The sequence below is a fragment of the Dendropsophus ebraccatus genome, chromosome 7 (genome assembly GCF_027789765.1).
Source record: "Dendropsophus ebraccatus isolate aDenEbr1 chromosome 7, aDenEbr1.pat, whole genome shotgun sequence".
Taxonomy (NCBI): Eukaryota; Metazoa; Chordata; class Amphibia; order Anura; family Hylidae; genus Dendropsophus; species Dendropsophus ebraccatus.
In genome coordinates this window covers 117,713,759-117,729,481 of record NC_091460.1, presented here as the reverse complement: position 1 = coordinate 117,729,481, position 15,723 = coordinate 117,713,759, and the positions used below count along the sequence as shown (strand labels likewise).

At 40.7% G+C, this 15,723-nt stretch overlaps 1 protein-coding gene across 1 annotated transcript in view; it reads left to right on the top strand.

Annotated features, from left to right (window-relative positions):
* Positions 1-15,723, top strand: part of GC (GC vitamin D binding protein) — a 70,388-nt gene that overhangs the window by 6,686 nt on the left and 47,979 nt on the right. Inside the window, exon 2 of the mRNA XM_069978294.1 lies at positions 15,029-15,098. Coding sequence (XP_069834395.1) covers positions 15,029-15,098 — 70 coding nt within the window. The remainder of the gene's footprint in view (positions 1-15,028; positions 15,099-15,723) is intronic.

Genomic DNA, 15,723 nt, shown 5'->3' with positions numbered 1-15,723 from the left:
TGATGAAAATTGTAAGGCTAGGTTCACACTGCGTTTTCAGCATCCGTTTAACGCATCAGTTTTTTGCAAAAAACGCATGAAAAACAGATTGCAAAATACGGATTCATTTGTGTGCATCCGTTTTTCCATTGACTTCCATTATAAAAGAAAAACGGATCCGTTTTTTTTGGCGGACCAAAACGGACCAAAAAACGTTGCTGACCCTATTTTTCTGGACGTTAAAAAAAATGGATCCGTTAAACGGATGCTGAAAACGCAGTGTGAACCTAGCCTAACAGCCTGGATAATTGTACAGTCACCTCAGAATCATGTTAAAGAAGGGCTTAGGGCCCTATTACACGGTACGATTATCGTGTGAAAAATCGTTATATCGTTTGAATTTAAACGATAATCGTTCTGTGTAATTGCAGGCAACTGATCGAAAATCGTTCATATGTCGTCGATCGTTGATTTAGATCTGAACCTAAAAATATTGTTAATCGCTCGCTGTAATTACACGTTCTTTTGCTCAAGTTCCGCATTTGTTCACTAATCGTTCAGTTTAATTGCACATTGTTCATTGTTTTGCTGGGATCAGATGGAGTAAATGATCATAGTAACGATCACAATAACGATCGTAGTAACGATCTAACTAACACCCATCGTTTTTTGTAATATGGTGAACGATTTCAGGTTAACGATAAACAATCTTGTTTGCGATCGTTTATCGTTAGCCGTTAATCGTTAAAAATCGCTCAGTGTAATAGGACCCTTGGTCTTTATACAGTTATGTGTACAGATGAGTGAATTTATAGTACAAAGCGAATTACTTTGTTAGCTCGTCAATCTGCTTATCAGCCGGATGTCTGTCTGTGCTGCTCTGCCCTGGGTGGCTGGAAAAGCTGAATCCAGTCCTAGCAGACATTTCCCAGGACTAGATCCAGATTTTCCAGCCACTCGGGGGGCATCGGCACAGAGCGGCATGGACTTAAAAAGCAGCCGATTGCTGAGCTAACAAAGCAATTCACTTTGTACTGTAAATTTGCTCATCTCTAGTTATGTTCTGTGTGGCCCATTTTGTGTTAGCTTTATTTCATATTGCTTGCAGAAATAGTTCAGGTAAACCTTTATATCTTTGTAATACCTGTAAAACCAAGGATCCAAAGAACACCAAAACAGGATCCTTGTGTAAAGCACCTCTCCCTCCAGTTTTACCTGTAATGGTTTCTTTATTCCTATCTTAAGAAGATGAAGGTGTCACCTTTAAGGCCCTTACCAATTAGGAGAAAGCATCTTCATTGTAGTCATTGCATGTTACAGAATAATCCAGCCACCACGATTGTGCTGATATGGTTCCCAGCTGCATAGTATAGATCTAATGTGCAGCTCCCTGAGGCTACCAGCCACATTTGTGCCAGTAGCTTTCAATCGGGGAAAAAGTAGTTTTATTCCTGTGCGTGAAGCCGGTAGAGGGGCAGCAACTAGTCATCTGGGCGTGAGCCATCCATGACTAGTCATCTGCCTGTCAGCACGCAGTGTGAGGATGATTGACAAGCAGAGAGAGCTGATAGTGGCTCCTTGCCCAGATGACTAGTTGCCGCCCCTCTCACATCGGAATAAAACACTTTCTTCCCCGGTAGCAACGGGGTACTGCACAGTAGTTCTATACAATCGTGCTGATTGGTTCTCTTTAACAGCAAATATCGGCTATTGTTTGTAGCATAAGACCGTTATGTGCCGTTAAATGCCGAAACCCCCCCCCCCAAATTTTTTTACGCAGAGGGCTATGAGGGAAAACAACACTGCCTGTGTGAAACAGCACCATCACAAGAACAGACTCTGTTTTAGAAAAACGACAGTAATTCCAGTCCTCCAGGCTTGTGAAAACTAACCCAAAAATGCCACTAAGGTGAGGAAATGGCATAAACAAAAAAGTATTGCTAATATGGCAATTTACCGTATTTCCCGGTGTATAAGATGACTGGGCGTATAAGACGATTCCCAACTTTTACAGTTAAAATACAGAGTTTGGGATATACTCGCCATATAAGACTACACCTCTTTCAACAGACTCCAAATGAAAGTTTATAAAAATAAACAAAAAACATCAGACATCAGTGAGATCTGAGAGGCAAAGAAGGAGGTACAGTAATACTGGTAGGATACAAGGGCGGCCAGGCGGGTGAAAGAGGTTTGTTTTTCCGGGCACAGCGCCACTTTACCATATCTCTTTTTTCTCCATACCCTGGATGCCTGCAGCTTGCTCTGTCCTCCATATAGTTGCCGTATAGGCCAGAGATGCGAACATTTTTGAGTCCCCCCCACACACACACACCGTATGTGGCGACCGCAGATTCTCCAGTCCGATTCCGAAGTTTTTCCGTCCTATAAGACAACACCCGGCTTATAAAACAACCCCTGACCTTCCTGTATTAAAAAGTAATCTTATACACAGGAAAATAGAGTATATTTCTTTATTTAGTCAGTATTTTTGTTTGTGAAAGAAAGTTTTGCACCATCATTGCCATTTATTATGAAGTGCATAGTGTACAGCTCTGTAATATTAGATTGAAGGAGCCGTCATGACTTTATTTATAGACATATCTATAATCTAGTTTCTCAATTCAAAACTAAAAAGCACTTAGATAAGAAGTGCTAATATTTCCTAATGGAATTACAAAACTGAAATATATATTGAGATTAAATACAATGAATAAATATTAGATGCATGCAAAGCTTTTATTTCTGAATAGATTTTTTTTGTGAAAAAGTTAATACTGAAGATGAGTAATGTTTGCTGCTTTACGCTCACCATTCTCCCACACTCCATGCCTTATAACATAAATGTTAAACCTTGAATTGACATTTTCCATTTATTTGATACATACTACAGAATAGGAGATAACAATGGCAGGATAGACTGCTTTCATGCTGTGATGTCTCAATGTGTATCTCAGGACTCTGTGCATAACCACACATCACTTTCCATTCCCATTATCCACAAAGTTAATGAAATGAGGTCTAAATATAGGTATAGAGGGAAATTATGAATATAATAAAATGTAGAATGTTATATAGAAAGTTTTCATAATTTAAAAACTCAGCTTTTTAGAAGAAAAAACTTTGCTTGAGATATTAAAAATCATGAGGATGCGCCTGGTAAATATGCAAATTAGAACATTATAATTGACAGCTATATGGTGATTAGTACAACTTACCGTAATCAATGCTGTTGCACTAAACTAATTTGAAACATTATGTAAATATCTGGAAATATTTACTTTCAAAAAAGTAAAAAAAAATCCAGACCTTCTTTACAGACAGCTGTAGGTGTGTATTAGAGGCGGTGAAGCCAGAAATGCTGTGTAGAATCTGCATATTTTGGGTCTCTTCATTTTCTCTCATTTATTCCATTAATGGTGCGTTCACACCTACAGGATCTGCAGTTGATTTTCTGCAGCAGATTTCATTTAAATAACTGAACACAGCATCAAATCTGCTGCAGATCTGCTGCAGATCCAGTAGGTGTGAACGCACCCTTAAGGAGAACTTTGTCCGGGAAGGGCATTGGTGATAAAAATAACATCCACTTACCTCCCTGTGCTTCCATCTGCATTCCCCTAATTTCCATGCCAGGCCTGTGCAGCCATTCAGCAGCAGAGGCTGAACACCTCTGTAGTTGCGGAATGGCTGAGTTGCCTTCTATGTCACGTCCCAAGTCCTCTCTCTGACCCGGAGACGGCTGGACACCGAGGGACCAAGGAGGCAAAATGCTGGTGGGTGGTAGCACTGGAGCTGTGGGGGGTAAAGTGGATGTTATTTTTTTCACGCACCCCCTCCCCAGGCGTTTTGAAAAAAAATGGGTCCTGGTAGTTGTTCTTCTCTACATATCATTTTTTTCGGGTTTATTTAAGCAGTCAGATGGCTACCACCTGCTACTGCCTCTCCTTTAGAGACTGTTAAGTTTCGACAACTCCAACTTGCTAGAGGGGCCTGCTGTGAGTACTGGTGAAGTAGAGGGGTCTGCTGTTGCCGTATGCCAAGGTAGCTATGCTGTGTTGTGGTTGCTGCGTAGGTGTAGGGTCATTTGGGCACTTGTCACGGTGGCCAGGATGGATGTTGGAACCCACCCCTGGACAAATGAGCACTGGGCTTCAGGTTTGGATAGCCCAAGTGGGAACAGGTGTATAGGTGCTGCTGCAAAAGAATAGACAAGAGTCCTATGAGTTAACCAGGGTAACTTGGTTTACTGATATGAATGTCAGTGCAATACACAATAAACACACTCTGGTAACTGCAGGTTCAGTCAAGAGGTAGTAGTAGTTGTAACGGCAGGGTAGAGGAGAGGAGGGTCTTGAGGGCCCTGTCCAATGTAGCAATGTATTCTGCCGGGATAGCGTATAGATTTGCCCTATAGTGTCGGCTACCCGTCCTGCTAGGGTAGTATGAGGTCTCAGTACCCTGCTCTGGGTTCAGCAGACTTTCCAAGACTTCTCAGAAGAGCCATGCTTTGTAGTAGGATACGTCAGTTTTCTTAATGCTTTTTGTCCTGCTGGGGTCAGTATCCAACTATAGGTTACTACCCTGTGTATCCCTGACATAGACAAGGTTTTCCTTAAAGGATGTCACTCTCTCCTAGGTTTTCTAGCACTGCATGCTAGTGGTAGAAACTGGCATCGAAAAGATAAGTCTCTAGGTCCCTGACAAGGATCCTGGCTTCACTGCAGCAGGAACTGTGCTCTCTGGTTCTGTCTCTCTCCACTGACTCAACAAGAAGAGTCACCCACCAGGCACTAGCTCCTTTTTATAGGGGCAACTTAGCTAGTGTGTGATTGGTGGGGCTGTGTGTGGGTAAGAGAGACGTGATAGAATAGGAAGGAAAACAAGCCTGCACCTCTAATAGGAGGAGACATAGCAGGTGGCCTAAAACAATTAACCGTTAGACCTTCAGCTGTGCATACATAATAAATACAACAGTGACACCTAGTGGGGAAAACACACAACACAATCTTCTTCATCCCGTTGTGTGAACCTGAGAGAGTTACTTTACCCAGGTGCAATAAGACTTAGTGGCACACCTGAGCTGGGACACTACACAGTGAGTACTGGTGAAGTATAAGTGCCTGCTGTGAGTACTGATAAAGTAAATGTGCCTGCTGTGAGAACTGATGAAGTAGAGGTACCTGCTCTTACTACTGTGAGTACTGGTTAAGTGGAAGCGCCTGCTGTGACTACTAGGAAGGGAGAAAGCATCTGCTATAACTACTGGGGACTAGTGGTGGGTACAAAATTTAAATATTAAGAGAAGAATGGGGGTGTCACTGTTGTAATTATTTTGAGAAGTTCTACTTCTAATTACCTGAGAGGAAGGGGGGGGGGGGGGGCAAAGTAATCAAACCCGAATTTGCTGGAACATTCTTAGTTTCTTATTTTTTTTATTCTCAAATGGCCTGTGTGAATTTATAACTTTTATAGCTGGTATGTAACGCTCATTTCTGAAGCACCATGTCATTTTGTTTCCATTCAGTTCCATTAAAGCAAGCTGTTTACAGAACTGCCAGTGTCCCATAGAATTGCATTGCATAGCTGAGCAGAGTGGATATGAAAGGGCACAACACTTGGAGACACATGCTGGTTTTAAATAAGAGTTACCTTTTAAACACAGACACCCCCCCCCCCCCCCTTTTTATCCACTCATACTTATAGCAGTATCTACATGACACATGTAAAAGGACACTTACTGACTCAACACCAATGTAGGTTCCATTGAAAGCAATATAAAGTAATATAGTTTTATAGCTGTTTTTCCAGCTGCTTCCTTGTGGATCATTAAGGGACTTGTTTACTGCACATTGTATAATGGAAATAATAAAGCAATTCCTTGGAGGCTTCAGCATTCATTCAAGTGCATTATTGTAGATCATGAGAATTAAAACGACACAGATATTGGAGGTGACACGTACACACAATTCATTTCCTCTCTGTATGGTACAAAATACTAATCAGAGAATACAACGCCTTGTTTGCTTTATAAAACTGTTCGTTCTCTGAAGTCTTTGATGTAATATTTTATGTTAATTGATATAGTTCTGTTGCTCTTTTATTATTGGTTTAAACTTGCCATACTCATTGTATTCTCATTTTAATCAACTTAAACCTGTGGGAATCATCATGAATAATTTAGCAAATACAATCCTTAAGAAGGCTTGCCTCCTCCTCCTGATATTCTGCACATTTTCCCCCATTGTTGACAGCTAGTTGTCTGGGTTACTGATCACCGCTCTGCTCTAAAAGCAGTGGTCTGGCTGATGTACAGTATATAAAGCTATAATATATCATCTATCTATCTATCTATATGTTATTAAGAATAAATCCCGAAATATCTGGCAGTAACCAAATTTGTAATATTGGTAGACTCAGAAAGGACATTCAGGTCTCTTTTGGACTACAGCCAGAACCTTTTACTCAATACACTAAATGACTGAGAAGTCCTGCCATATCATGTCCCAAGTCCCTTCTCACCACCAGGAACCGACCAGCAATAGGGAACCAGTGGGGCGAACTATGGGTGTTAGCACTTGGAGACAGGGAGGTAAGTGGATGTGTATTGTCCCAGTACAGGTGTGCCACTAAATCCTATATTCCACTTGTCAAAAGGTAACTCTGTCAGGTGTCATACTCTGGTATGATGAGTGCCTTTCCACACTGTCACCACTAGGGTGTCTCACTCTCCCCTATTTCTGTGCACAGCTGAAGCTATGCCAAAGATAACCAATTCAAAACTAGTAAGGACTATCCAAGAAACATGGATTGGTCTGCAATGGAAAAAAGGAGTCCATGGAGCCTTGGTTACAAGTCTCAAAACATGGGAATAGCCAGATATCCCTAGCCTGTTGCTATGTATTGGAACATAATTGGAACATAAATAGGGAAACACCAGGGTGGCCCCTTTTGTGTCAAAGTCTAACTCTGTGACAAGTTTTGCGACATGACAAGGGTTTACCAAGGCAGGCATCCATCCACAGACAGCTGTTTCGGGGTATCTGCCCCTCGTCAGTGTGGCACTGAACTCAGTGATTGCTGTGATTTGTTGAACTGCTATGGAGCAAAGAGCATAAGCTGAAGTACTCCATTGGAATTTGCTGAAGCTACCCGGGAAACCTTGAGAGATTAGCTATACCCAGTTGTTCAAACCTGGGACTCATACTACCAGACCTGACACTCAGTGGGATCTTCTGGCAAGAGGGGGTCTTCTTTCTCAGTCTTCACCTTGAGTTCGAGCTTTTCCTTCTTCTAAACAAGTCACACTACAAGTTATCCTGAAAGAGTTCTGTACTTTTTTCTGCACTTATTAGACAAGGCCCCAAGGCAGTCCCTCAACCTATTCTACTTGTTATGCTACATTTCTCTTTCTACCTTACAAGCACCCAAGCTAATCCTTCTGTGTTGCTCATCAGTAGAAAGGAAATTATTCTTTGTTATCTTGTGTAAACTGTTCACCTTAAAAAGTACTAAGTTGTATTGCACTGAAGATTCCTTAAGTGCTGGACACTGTGCTAATTGCTTTCTGCTGCACCTGCACTTGCTTGTTTACTTAAGGGTTGGCATCACCACTCCTGGCCACCATGACAAGTGCCCCTTAAAAAAAAACCACCAACTAGCCCACTCTAAACAACTCCAGGTCTCTGTAGATGTTTTTGTTTTCACCCACACCCTTTCCAGGCAAATTGAAAAAAAGGTCCCGGTTGGATTTCTCCTTTAAAGGAGAAGTCTGGTGAAAATTGTTTATTAACCCCTTAGCGACCCATGACGTATCTGATACGTCATGGTGCCGCTCGGGGTGTTCAGAGCGGGATCCCGCCGGGACCCCGCTCTGAACGGCGCTGATCCCGGCTGACACGTGCAGCCTGGGAGCGCCTCTATTAGCCGGCGCGGGTCCCGTTGCCGCGCCGGCTAATTAAGCCTCTAAGTGCAGCTGTCAAACCTGACAGCTGCACTTAGAGGCTTAGGTAAACACATCCCTGGTGTCTAGTGGGACGGATCTCCCCCCCGCAATGCGATCGCGGGGGGGAGATCCGTTCTTCTGCCCGTGCCGGGCCTCAGCGTCGGAATGACGCTGATCCCGGCTCGGCAATAGATTGCTATGGCCTGCAGCAGGCCATAGTAATCTATGACCGATCTAATCGATCTTTGCTGTGTATATACACAGCATTGATCTCTATGAGAGATCAGTGCTGTCTATATACAAGTCCCCCAGGGGGGCTTCTGGTTACAGTAAAAAAAAAAGTAAAGTGTTTTTATTAATAAAAAAATCCCCTCCCCTAATAAAAGTCCAAATCACCCCCCTTTTCCCATTTTATAAATATAAATTAATAAATAAATAAATAAACATATTTAGTATCGCCGCGCGCGTAATCGCCTGAAATATTAATTAATCACATTCCTGATCTCTCACGGTAAACGGCGTCAGCGCGAAAAAATTCCAAAGTGCAAAATTGCGCATTTTTGGTCGCATCAAATCCAGAAAAAATGTAATAAAAAACGATCAAAAAGTCGTATATGCGCAATCAAGGTACCGATAGAAAGAACACATCATGGCGCAAAAACTGACACCTCACACAGCCCCATAGACCAAAGGATAAAAGCGCTATAAGCCTGGGAATGGAGCGATTTTAAGGAACGTATATTTGTTAACAATGGTTTGAATTTTTTACAGGCCATCCGATACAATATAAGTTATACATGTTATATATCATAGTTATCGTAACGACTTGAGGAACATGCATAACAAGTCAGTTTTACCATAGGACGGACGGCGTAAATGCAAAACTCCCCGAAATCAAAACAAATTTGTTTTTTTTTTTTCAATTTGACAGCGCAAATGATTTTTTTCCGGTTTCGCAGCATATGTTATGGAAAAACAATGCCTGTCATTGCAAAGTACAATTGGTTTAGCAAAAAATAAGCGCTCATATACGTCTCTAGGTGAAAAAATGCAAGCGCTATGGACTTTTAAACTTTAAATGGAATTATTCAAAAGCGCAAAAACGAAAATAGGCTTTGGCCTTAAGGGGTTAAAGTACTGTATTGCCCCCCCAAAAGTTATACAAATTCTTCACTTCCTGGATAAAATGGGGATGTCACTTCCTGGATAACATGGTGATGTCACTTCCTGGATAAAATGGTGATGTCACGATGTCATGTCTCAGAGCTGTACGTCCTCTCCCGTCTCTGTGTCACACGATCAGTCCAATTGATCACGTGACTCAGAGACAGACGAATGCGTCTTCTCTTGGCTCTATCTCCCAATCGGTACAGGTCTGAGCACTCAGACCCAGACCAATCAAAACATTTGACATGTCTCCATGACATATCAAAAGTTTTGTGAATTGACAAAAATATTGCAAAGAAAAAAATAAAAGAAAAATGTTAAAAAATGAATGCATTAATAGCATTTTTTATCGATTAACACCTTGCCAAGTGAACTAACTTCACTAAAGACATTATAGGATGTACCTTGAACCAAATGTCATGTTTGTTCCATTCCTGACCTAAAGAGACCTTTGCACCTTTTAGTTTTCCCAGAAAGGCTAGTAATGGCCCAAATGTAACACATAAAATACTGTGTATAGATATTAAAGAGGGAGAGAGAGAAAAAGTCCTGACCTATGAAACCTGTGCAGATGGAGGTTTGAGAGATACTTTTTATTTTGACATCACGGAAATTTTCAGATAGCTTTTATTCTTTGACGTGGGTCTTGGGTCAACTAATAGTGATTCACAGACATCATAGAAAAATGGCTTACAATGTACAAACAAGATTTCCCATAAAAAACATTACAACGTATCTAGTATGCTCAGTACAAATACTGTATCTTGGCTACAGACGAGGCAATAGATATGCATTTAGTTTGGGACTGGCCAATCATCTAATGGGACTTTCCTAAAAGCTGATGTTGGTGAGACAAGGACTGGGCAGTTTAATTTTGACATGCCCGATCTTTGTGTTTCGAAAGGAGATAAGCTGATGGATAGGAACCATCTTCGAAGTGGCCAACACTTCATCACCTCCCATAGTGGCAGTCGTTGCCCCAGAACCCACATCTACAGCCAAAGATGCCCAACTGTAAAAGGATGCTAAAATGTCTTATGGGCCACAGGTTGAAGTTATCTAGTGATAGATATTGTTCTGCTCCTCATATACTGTACATACATAGGACAGCACATCCTGAAGTCACTGTTATACTTTAAGGCTATGTTCGCATATAGTATTTCCAGTAGTCTTTTGGTTAGTATTCTTTCAACCAAAGCCAGGAGAGGAACCCACAGGGCAAAATTATAATTTATAGATTTGCACAGTTATTGTGTTTTCTTCACCCCCTCCTGGCTTTGGTTGAAAAAATACTGACCCAAATACTGACGGAAATACTATGAATAAAGACTCTTTATGAGTACTCCATTGGATTTCTTTTTTTCCCTGATCTCCCTGAGCTTAGTGATTGCTGTGATTTGCTTTTCTGTTTTCATTTCCCCCCTTAGCCAGAATCCTACTTCACACTGATGAGGGGAAAATACCCCAAAACAGCTGTCTGTGGATTGATGCCTGGTTTGGTAAACCCTTGACATGTCGCAACTGAATTAGAATTTGACACAAAAGGGGCCATCCTGGTGTTTCCCTATTTATGTTCCAATATTCGCAACTCAGTAGGATTTAAGGGGCTACGTATAAGGGTGGTTTGGTGATCTCCCCACTGGTAGGCACCTTTTGGCAACAGGTTTCCTTCCCTGGAGGGATATCTGGCTATTCCCGTGTTTTGAGACTCACAACTGAGGCTCCACGGACTCCTTTTTTTGCATATTATAGGGGGCAATGTATATATGGAGCCTTTTTATGAGTACTCCATTTAATTTTTATTTATTTTTTTCGCTGATCTCCCTGAGCATGTGTGAACCTAGCCTAACGGTTTACAGTAAAAGGAGTTTTGACTAGGGGGGGGCCAAACTTTTGCATTTCACTGTATAATTATATATTCAAGAATAGGTATCATAGAAAAGGCACGTGACACCTAACAACATTTCCAGTAAGGGTAGTTTCACATGGCCAGACATGTTTAAGTCGCACATATAAGAAAACAGACAGTACCTTTTATATATCTGTCTGTGCTTCCATAACATAGAAAATACTTTTATTCTTTAGTGCAAGGTGTCATAGAGGCGTTCCTAGGCTCCTGATCTGAAGCTGAAAAACCTCTACCTATCCCGTACCCGATTCTGATGCGTGCATAAATAGGTCCAGATTTAATATCTAAGGAAATAGATATAGTTTACTGAAGTAATAATAGTAGAAACCAAATACAGGGGGAAAAGCAATAGGCAATACAAAGAAGTAAATAAGAACAATATACATTGCTAAAAGTCAAGAATAGAGCTGTCTGGCAGGAGGCCCTCCACTGGATAGATATCCAACATATACCCAGTTTGAGAGTTGTTTCTTTCAAATATGGCTGCACTTCAGCAGCCATATTTCACTATTGTTCCAAAAAGAATCTCCTTCTGCTTAATATGCTTGGTGGTTAAAGGGGTTATCTGTCGAAAATCTTTTTTCTTTCAAATCAACTGGTGTCAGAAAATTATATAGATTTGTAATTTACTTTTATTTAAAAATCTCAAGTCTTCCCATACTTATCAGCTGCTGCATGTCCGCCAGGAAATGTTGTTTTTTGAGTCCATTGAAGTTAATGTAGTTTAATTGCAAACCACACCTGAACTGGAGACAAGAGAGGGGCAGAAGTGGCCATGTTTTTGTAGTGCTGGATAATCCTTTTAAGCAGAGAATCCCCTTACATTCCCATGAAATGATGTCTGAACGAGCCGTACAATATTGGCCTGGTCAGCTGATAATTGGACAGTGATGGTGGCAGTAAAAATGATGAACACTTTTGCCCTCCCTAGGAACCTCAGACTCCGGCCAGGCTGCCCATACTGACCCCATTATAATCTAACACTAATCAAGTAGCTGTCCCAAATTCTTTCCCTTGAAAACACAGCACAGGAGTGAGTAGATATCAGAACTAGTGCAAGAATAAAGGGGATAGGTTTCCCCAAACAACCATTCTGATTCCATCTCACGTTTTCTACAGCCTTTTGGGAAATTAAAGTCGAGATTACATTTGTATTGAACACGGAAAAAAAAATTACCTCTTATCCTTATTAAATTAAAAAACTTGGACCATTAAAGTGAAGGAAGTTAAAACACTGACATGTCAATGTTAAATATGGCTAAGACTGCAGTAAACATGACTTCATGACATTACCATCTTCATTGTAAAAGCCACTTTGCACAGCGGTACAATAAACCTATGTTTAAATTTCATTTATCTGACCCATTTTGCAGCAGTTTCCCCTTTGTTAGCGACAAAGAAAAATTCTGAATCTAAAGTAATAAGGCACAAATTACAGGGAAAATGACCAACATAGGAATTAATTTTTTTTTTAATGTGGTTTATGCATTTGGCTGGCTAGTTTAAGCAAAGTGTGGGGGAGACACATTTCTCCTGAAAGGAATGAATATTAGCTGCAGCAGTAATTGTAGAAAATGTACCAGAATGTCGGAACAAGTCCTTTTAAGCTAAATTATGATCATCCAATAAGCGCAAGAATTGCCCTTAGTAAATCCCCCCTCCCCCCCCCCCCCCCCCCCCCGGGTCTTAAAGGCTCAGGTAGAATATACAAATTTAGTAAATGTATGTATATATTATACATGTATACAGTATTTAAAGGTGAAGTCCGATGGATTATAAAAGCCGGCAACAGCCGGGGCAGGAGGAAAATTAATTACAAGTACTAACTTACCTCTCCATGCACCTGCGGTGAGCGGTGGGACCAGCCGCAGGACCCCCACCAGAAGGCATTTTCCCTCAAGTTGTGATGACATCACGACTTGGGTGATAAGGCCTTTCCTAGCTGATAGACTGGCTGCTCAGCCAATCAGTGACTGGAGCAGCGCCCCGCCCTAATCAGTGACTGGTATAGAGGCCAGTCCATTAGCTGGGTTGTGACGTGTCAGCTTCAGAGATTCCGAAGCCCTGTGAGAGTCCCATGGCCGGTCTTGCTGCTCACCGCAGGCAAAGAGAGAAGTAAGTTCTTAATGAATATTAACCCCTTAACTCCGCAAGCCACTATTCTAAAACTGACGGTCTCAATTAATGTATTAACCCCTTAACGACGTAACCTGCCTTGTAATGGGGCCCACTCAGCCAGCAAGTGCTGTACCTGCCCGTTTAACTGTGTGTGCTCCTGAGGAGCGCCTGAGAAAGAGTGGCAAGGTGATTGACAAAGCAAGGAGAGCATAGGCTCTCTGATCTGCCAATCCTTGTTGTGGTCGCCAACTGATTTTGTGACAGTTTATCTTACCAGCTTGTATGTGGAGTCGCACTAAAAGGCAGCAACCCCTCACATACACGTACAAGAGGGTTTAAAGACTGATGACTTTTTTCTTGTTTTTTTTTAGAATAGAAAACCTGCAATGCCCCCATAAACAAAAAAAATGATAAAGCCAAAAAATTTCAGTGAGAAGTATAAATATATAAAAAATATAAAAAGGCTTTTCATATAAACTGGAGCTTTATGTTTTATTTCTGTAGAGAAGACTTGCATTGTTCTCATAAACCCAGCAAACACAATTATAATAATGTCACAAATTCCACAGAGAAATATAAATGTGTATGTATTGCAATCCAAAAACAATGCAAACAAAAGAATAATAGAGCAGAAAGCAAGACAAGGATAAATTTAAAAAAAAAATTCAGGAAAGAACTGGTTTGGCAAAATTAATCTTCCCTAACTTAATATGTTTTCAACAACACACACTTTTCAAAAAACCTTGTTTTCTGCTGCTAAATGCCGCCTGCTTTAATCACTACAACAATGATTACCATTTACAAATCTATATTTTCCACTGCGAACACAGTCAGCATTATTGGCTACAACAACGCTCTCCATTTACAAAGCCATGTTTTTTAGAGCTTAACGAAGTTATCTTTAACTGCCACAACATGCTGACAAATGCTCACCTTCCGACCACCTTAAAGTATTTTGTCATTCATGTTCCCCTAGGACCTCTCTTAACCTAACCCTGTAGTTCTGTTCAGACGTTTAACCCTCCCCGCCCCCTATATGCCTGGTACGTCTGCCTTTATTTCACTTGCCTGACTCCCCTTCCCCAATTTAGAATTCTTGTTTTTAATGAAAGCTTGAACTAGGGATTTCCTATACATGGAGGCCAGCATAAGGGCCACCTTATCGTGGTGGGATGGTTTACATTATTTGCAAACTGTTTACCAAGAGCCTCATTATTTTTATGAAGATTTTTTTAGCAGTTGGGAGGCTGCTTTTAGCGATTTTCATATCTGTATTGGGTCTGTATCTTGCCATAAGCAGTGTTGTTGCATTTTCTTGTGTTTTATTTTGTGTCCAGAACTGGGCACAGTGGTCTTACTAAAGCTTTATAGAGTTCCCTCCTCCTACTGGTTGTATGTCTAGCTATTCGTTCAGCATACGATTTGCTTTCCCTAGTTCCCTGGTTCCCAGGTCCCAGAGGTGTCAAAAATCACTACCCCTAAATCCTTCTTTTCTAAAGTCTTTGCTAACTAAGAGATCATGATACAATACCAAATTGCATTATTTTACACTTGGAAACATTGAACTTTCCATTGTTTTTTACTATTTATTTAATAAAGCTAAATTGTTTCCGTATCCCCCTCCATTCAAATTGCTCCCCCATCCTGCTTTAACAGGTGAAACTTTTTGTCCCAACACTGGGCTGAACATTGTTTTGCACAAGACTAATCCCTTAGCGAGGCCACCCATTGGAATCCTAAACTTAGAATGACCACAGATTTACAGAAATTATAAATCTTTTCTCACAAATATGTATATTAATCTGCTCAATTCTTTCTACTCTAAGTATAGTAGAAATTGTTAAAATTACATTAATGCAAGCCATAACCTGTAGTATCTCCTTTAGTAACAATGTTTTTTTTATTTCCAGGAAAACTATACCAGAGAGACCGAGTTTGCCAGGAATTTTCAACACTTGGAATAGAAAAATTTTCTGCAATGTAAGTATTCAACAGTATGTGCGGTATCCATTAATACAAGCTTATGTTTCTGCCATCTGTAGAAGGATGTCATTTGATTAATGCGCTTTTTGAATAGAAATGACACGAACAACTTATCCTGTCTAATAACTTTACTTTGGGAGGAATACATTCATCAGTACACAGTACATTGTTCTTTTAATTAAATGTGTCACTTATGATGTCGCAGCCTCGTACGCCGCTCTATTAGATAACTTGTGTCAACAATTGTAGTTTTTTTCCTCTGGAGAGAATAAGTAATTACCATATTATTGGAAAAATCATTAAACATTCTGTAATATTTAATTACTTCTCCAAACCTCCGTCACGCTGATTATTAACAACGGGGACCACTTGGACTGCAGATTTCATGAGATATGCCAAAGAGCTTCAAACAGAAAGACATTAGAGAAAGCAATATTATTTCCCGTCGAACATTCCTAATCATGAGGAGGGTGGGGAGGAAGGACAGAGAGGGTGTGCCAGCCTAATGCATATACAAATGTAAGCCTCAGCCGTTAGACACAGCGCTGCAGGATTAAAAGTTGTTTTTATGACAATAACTTTTTGACTCGTGGATCTATTCATTCCGATGGAGCTGATGAAA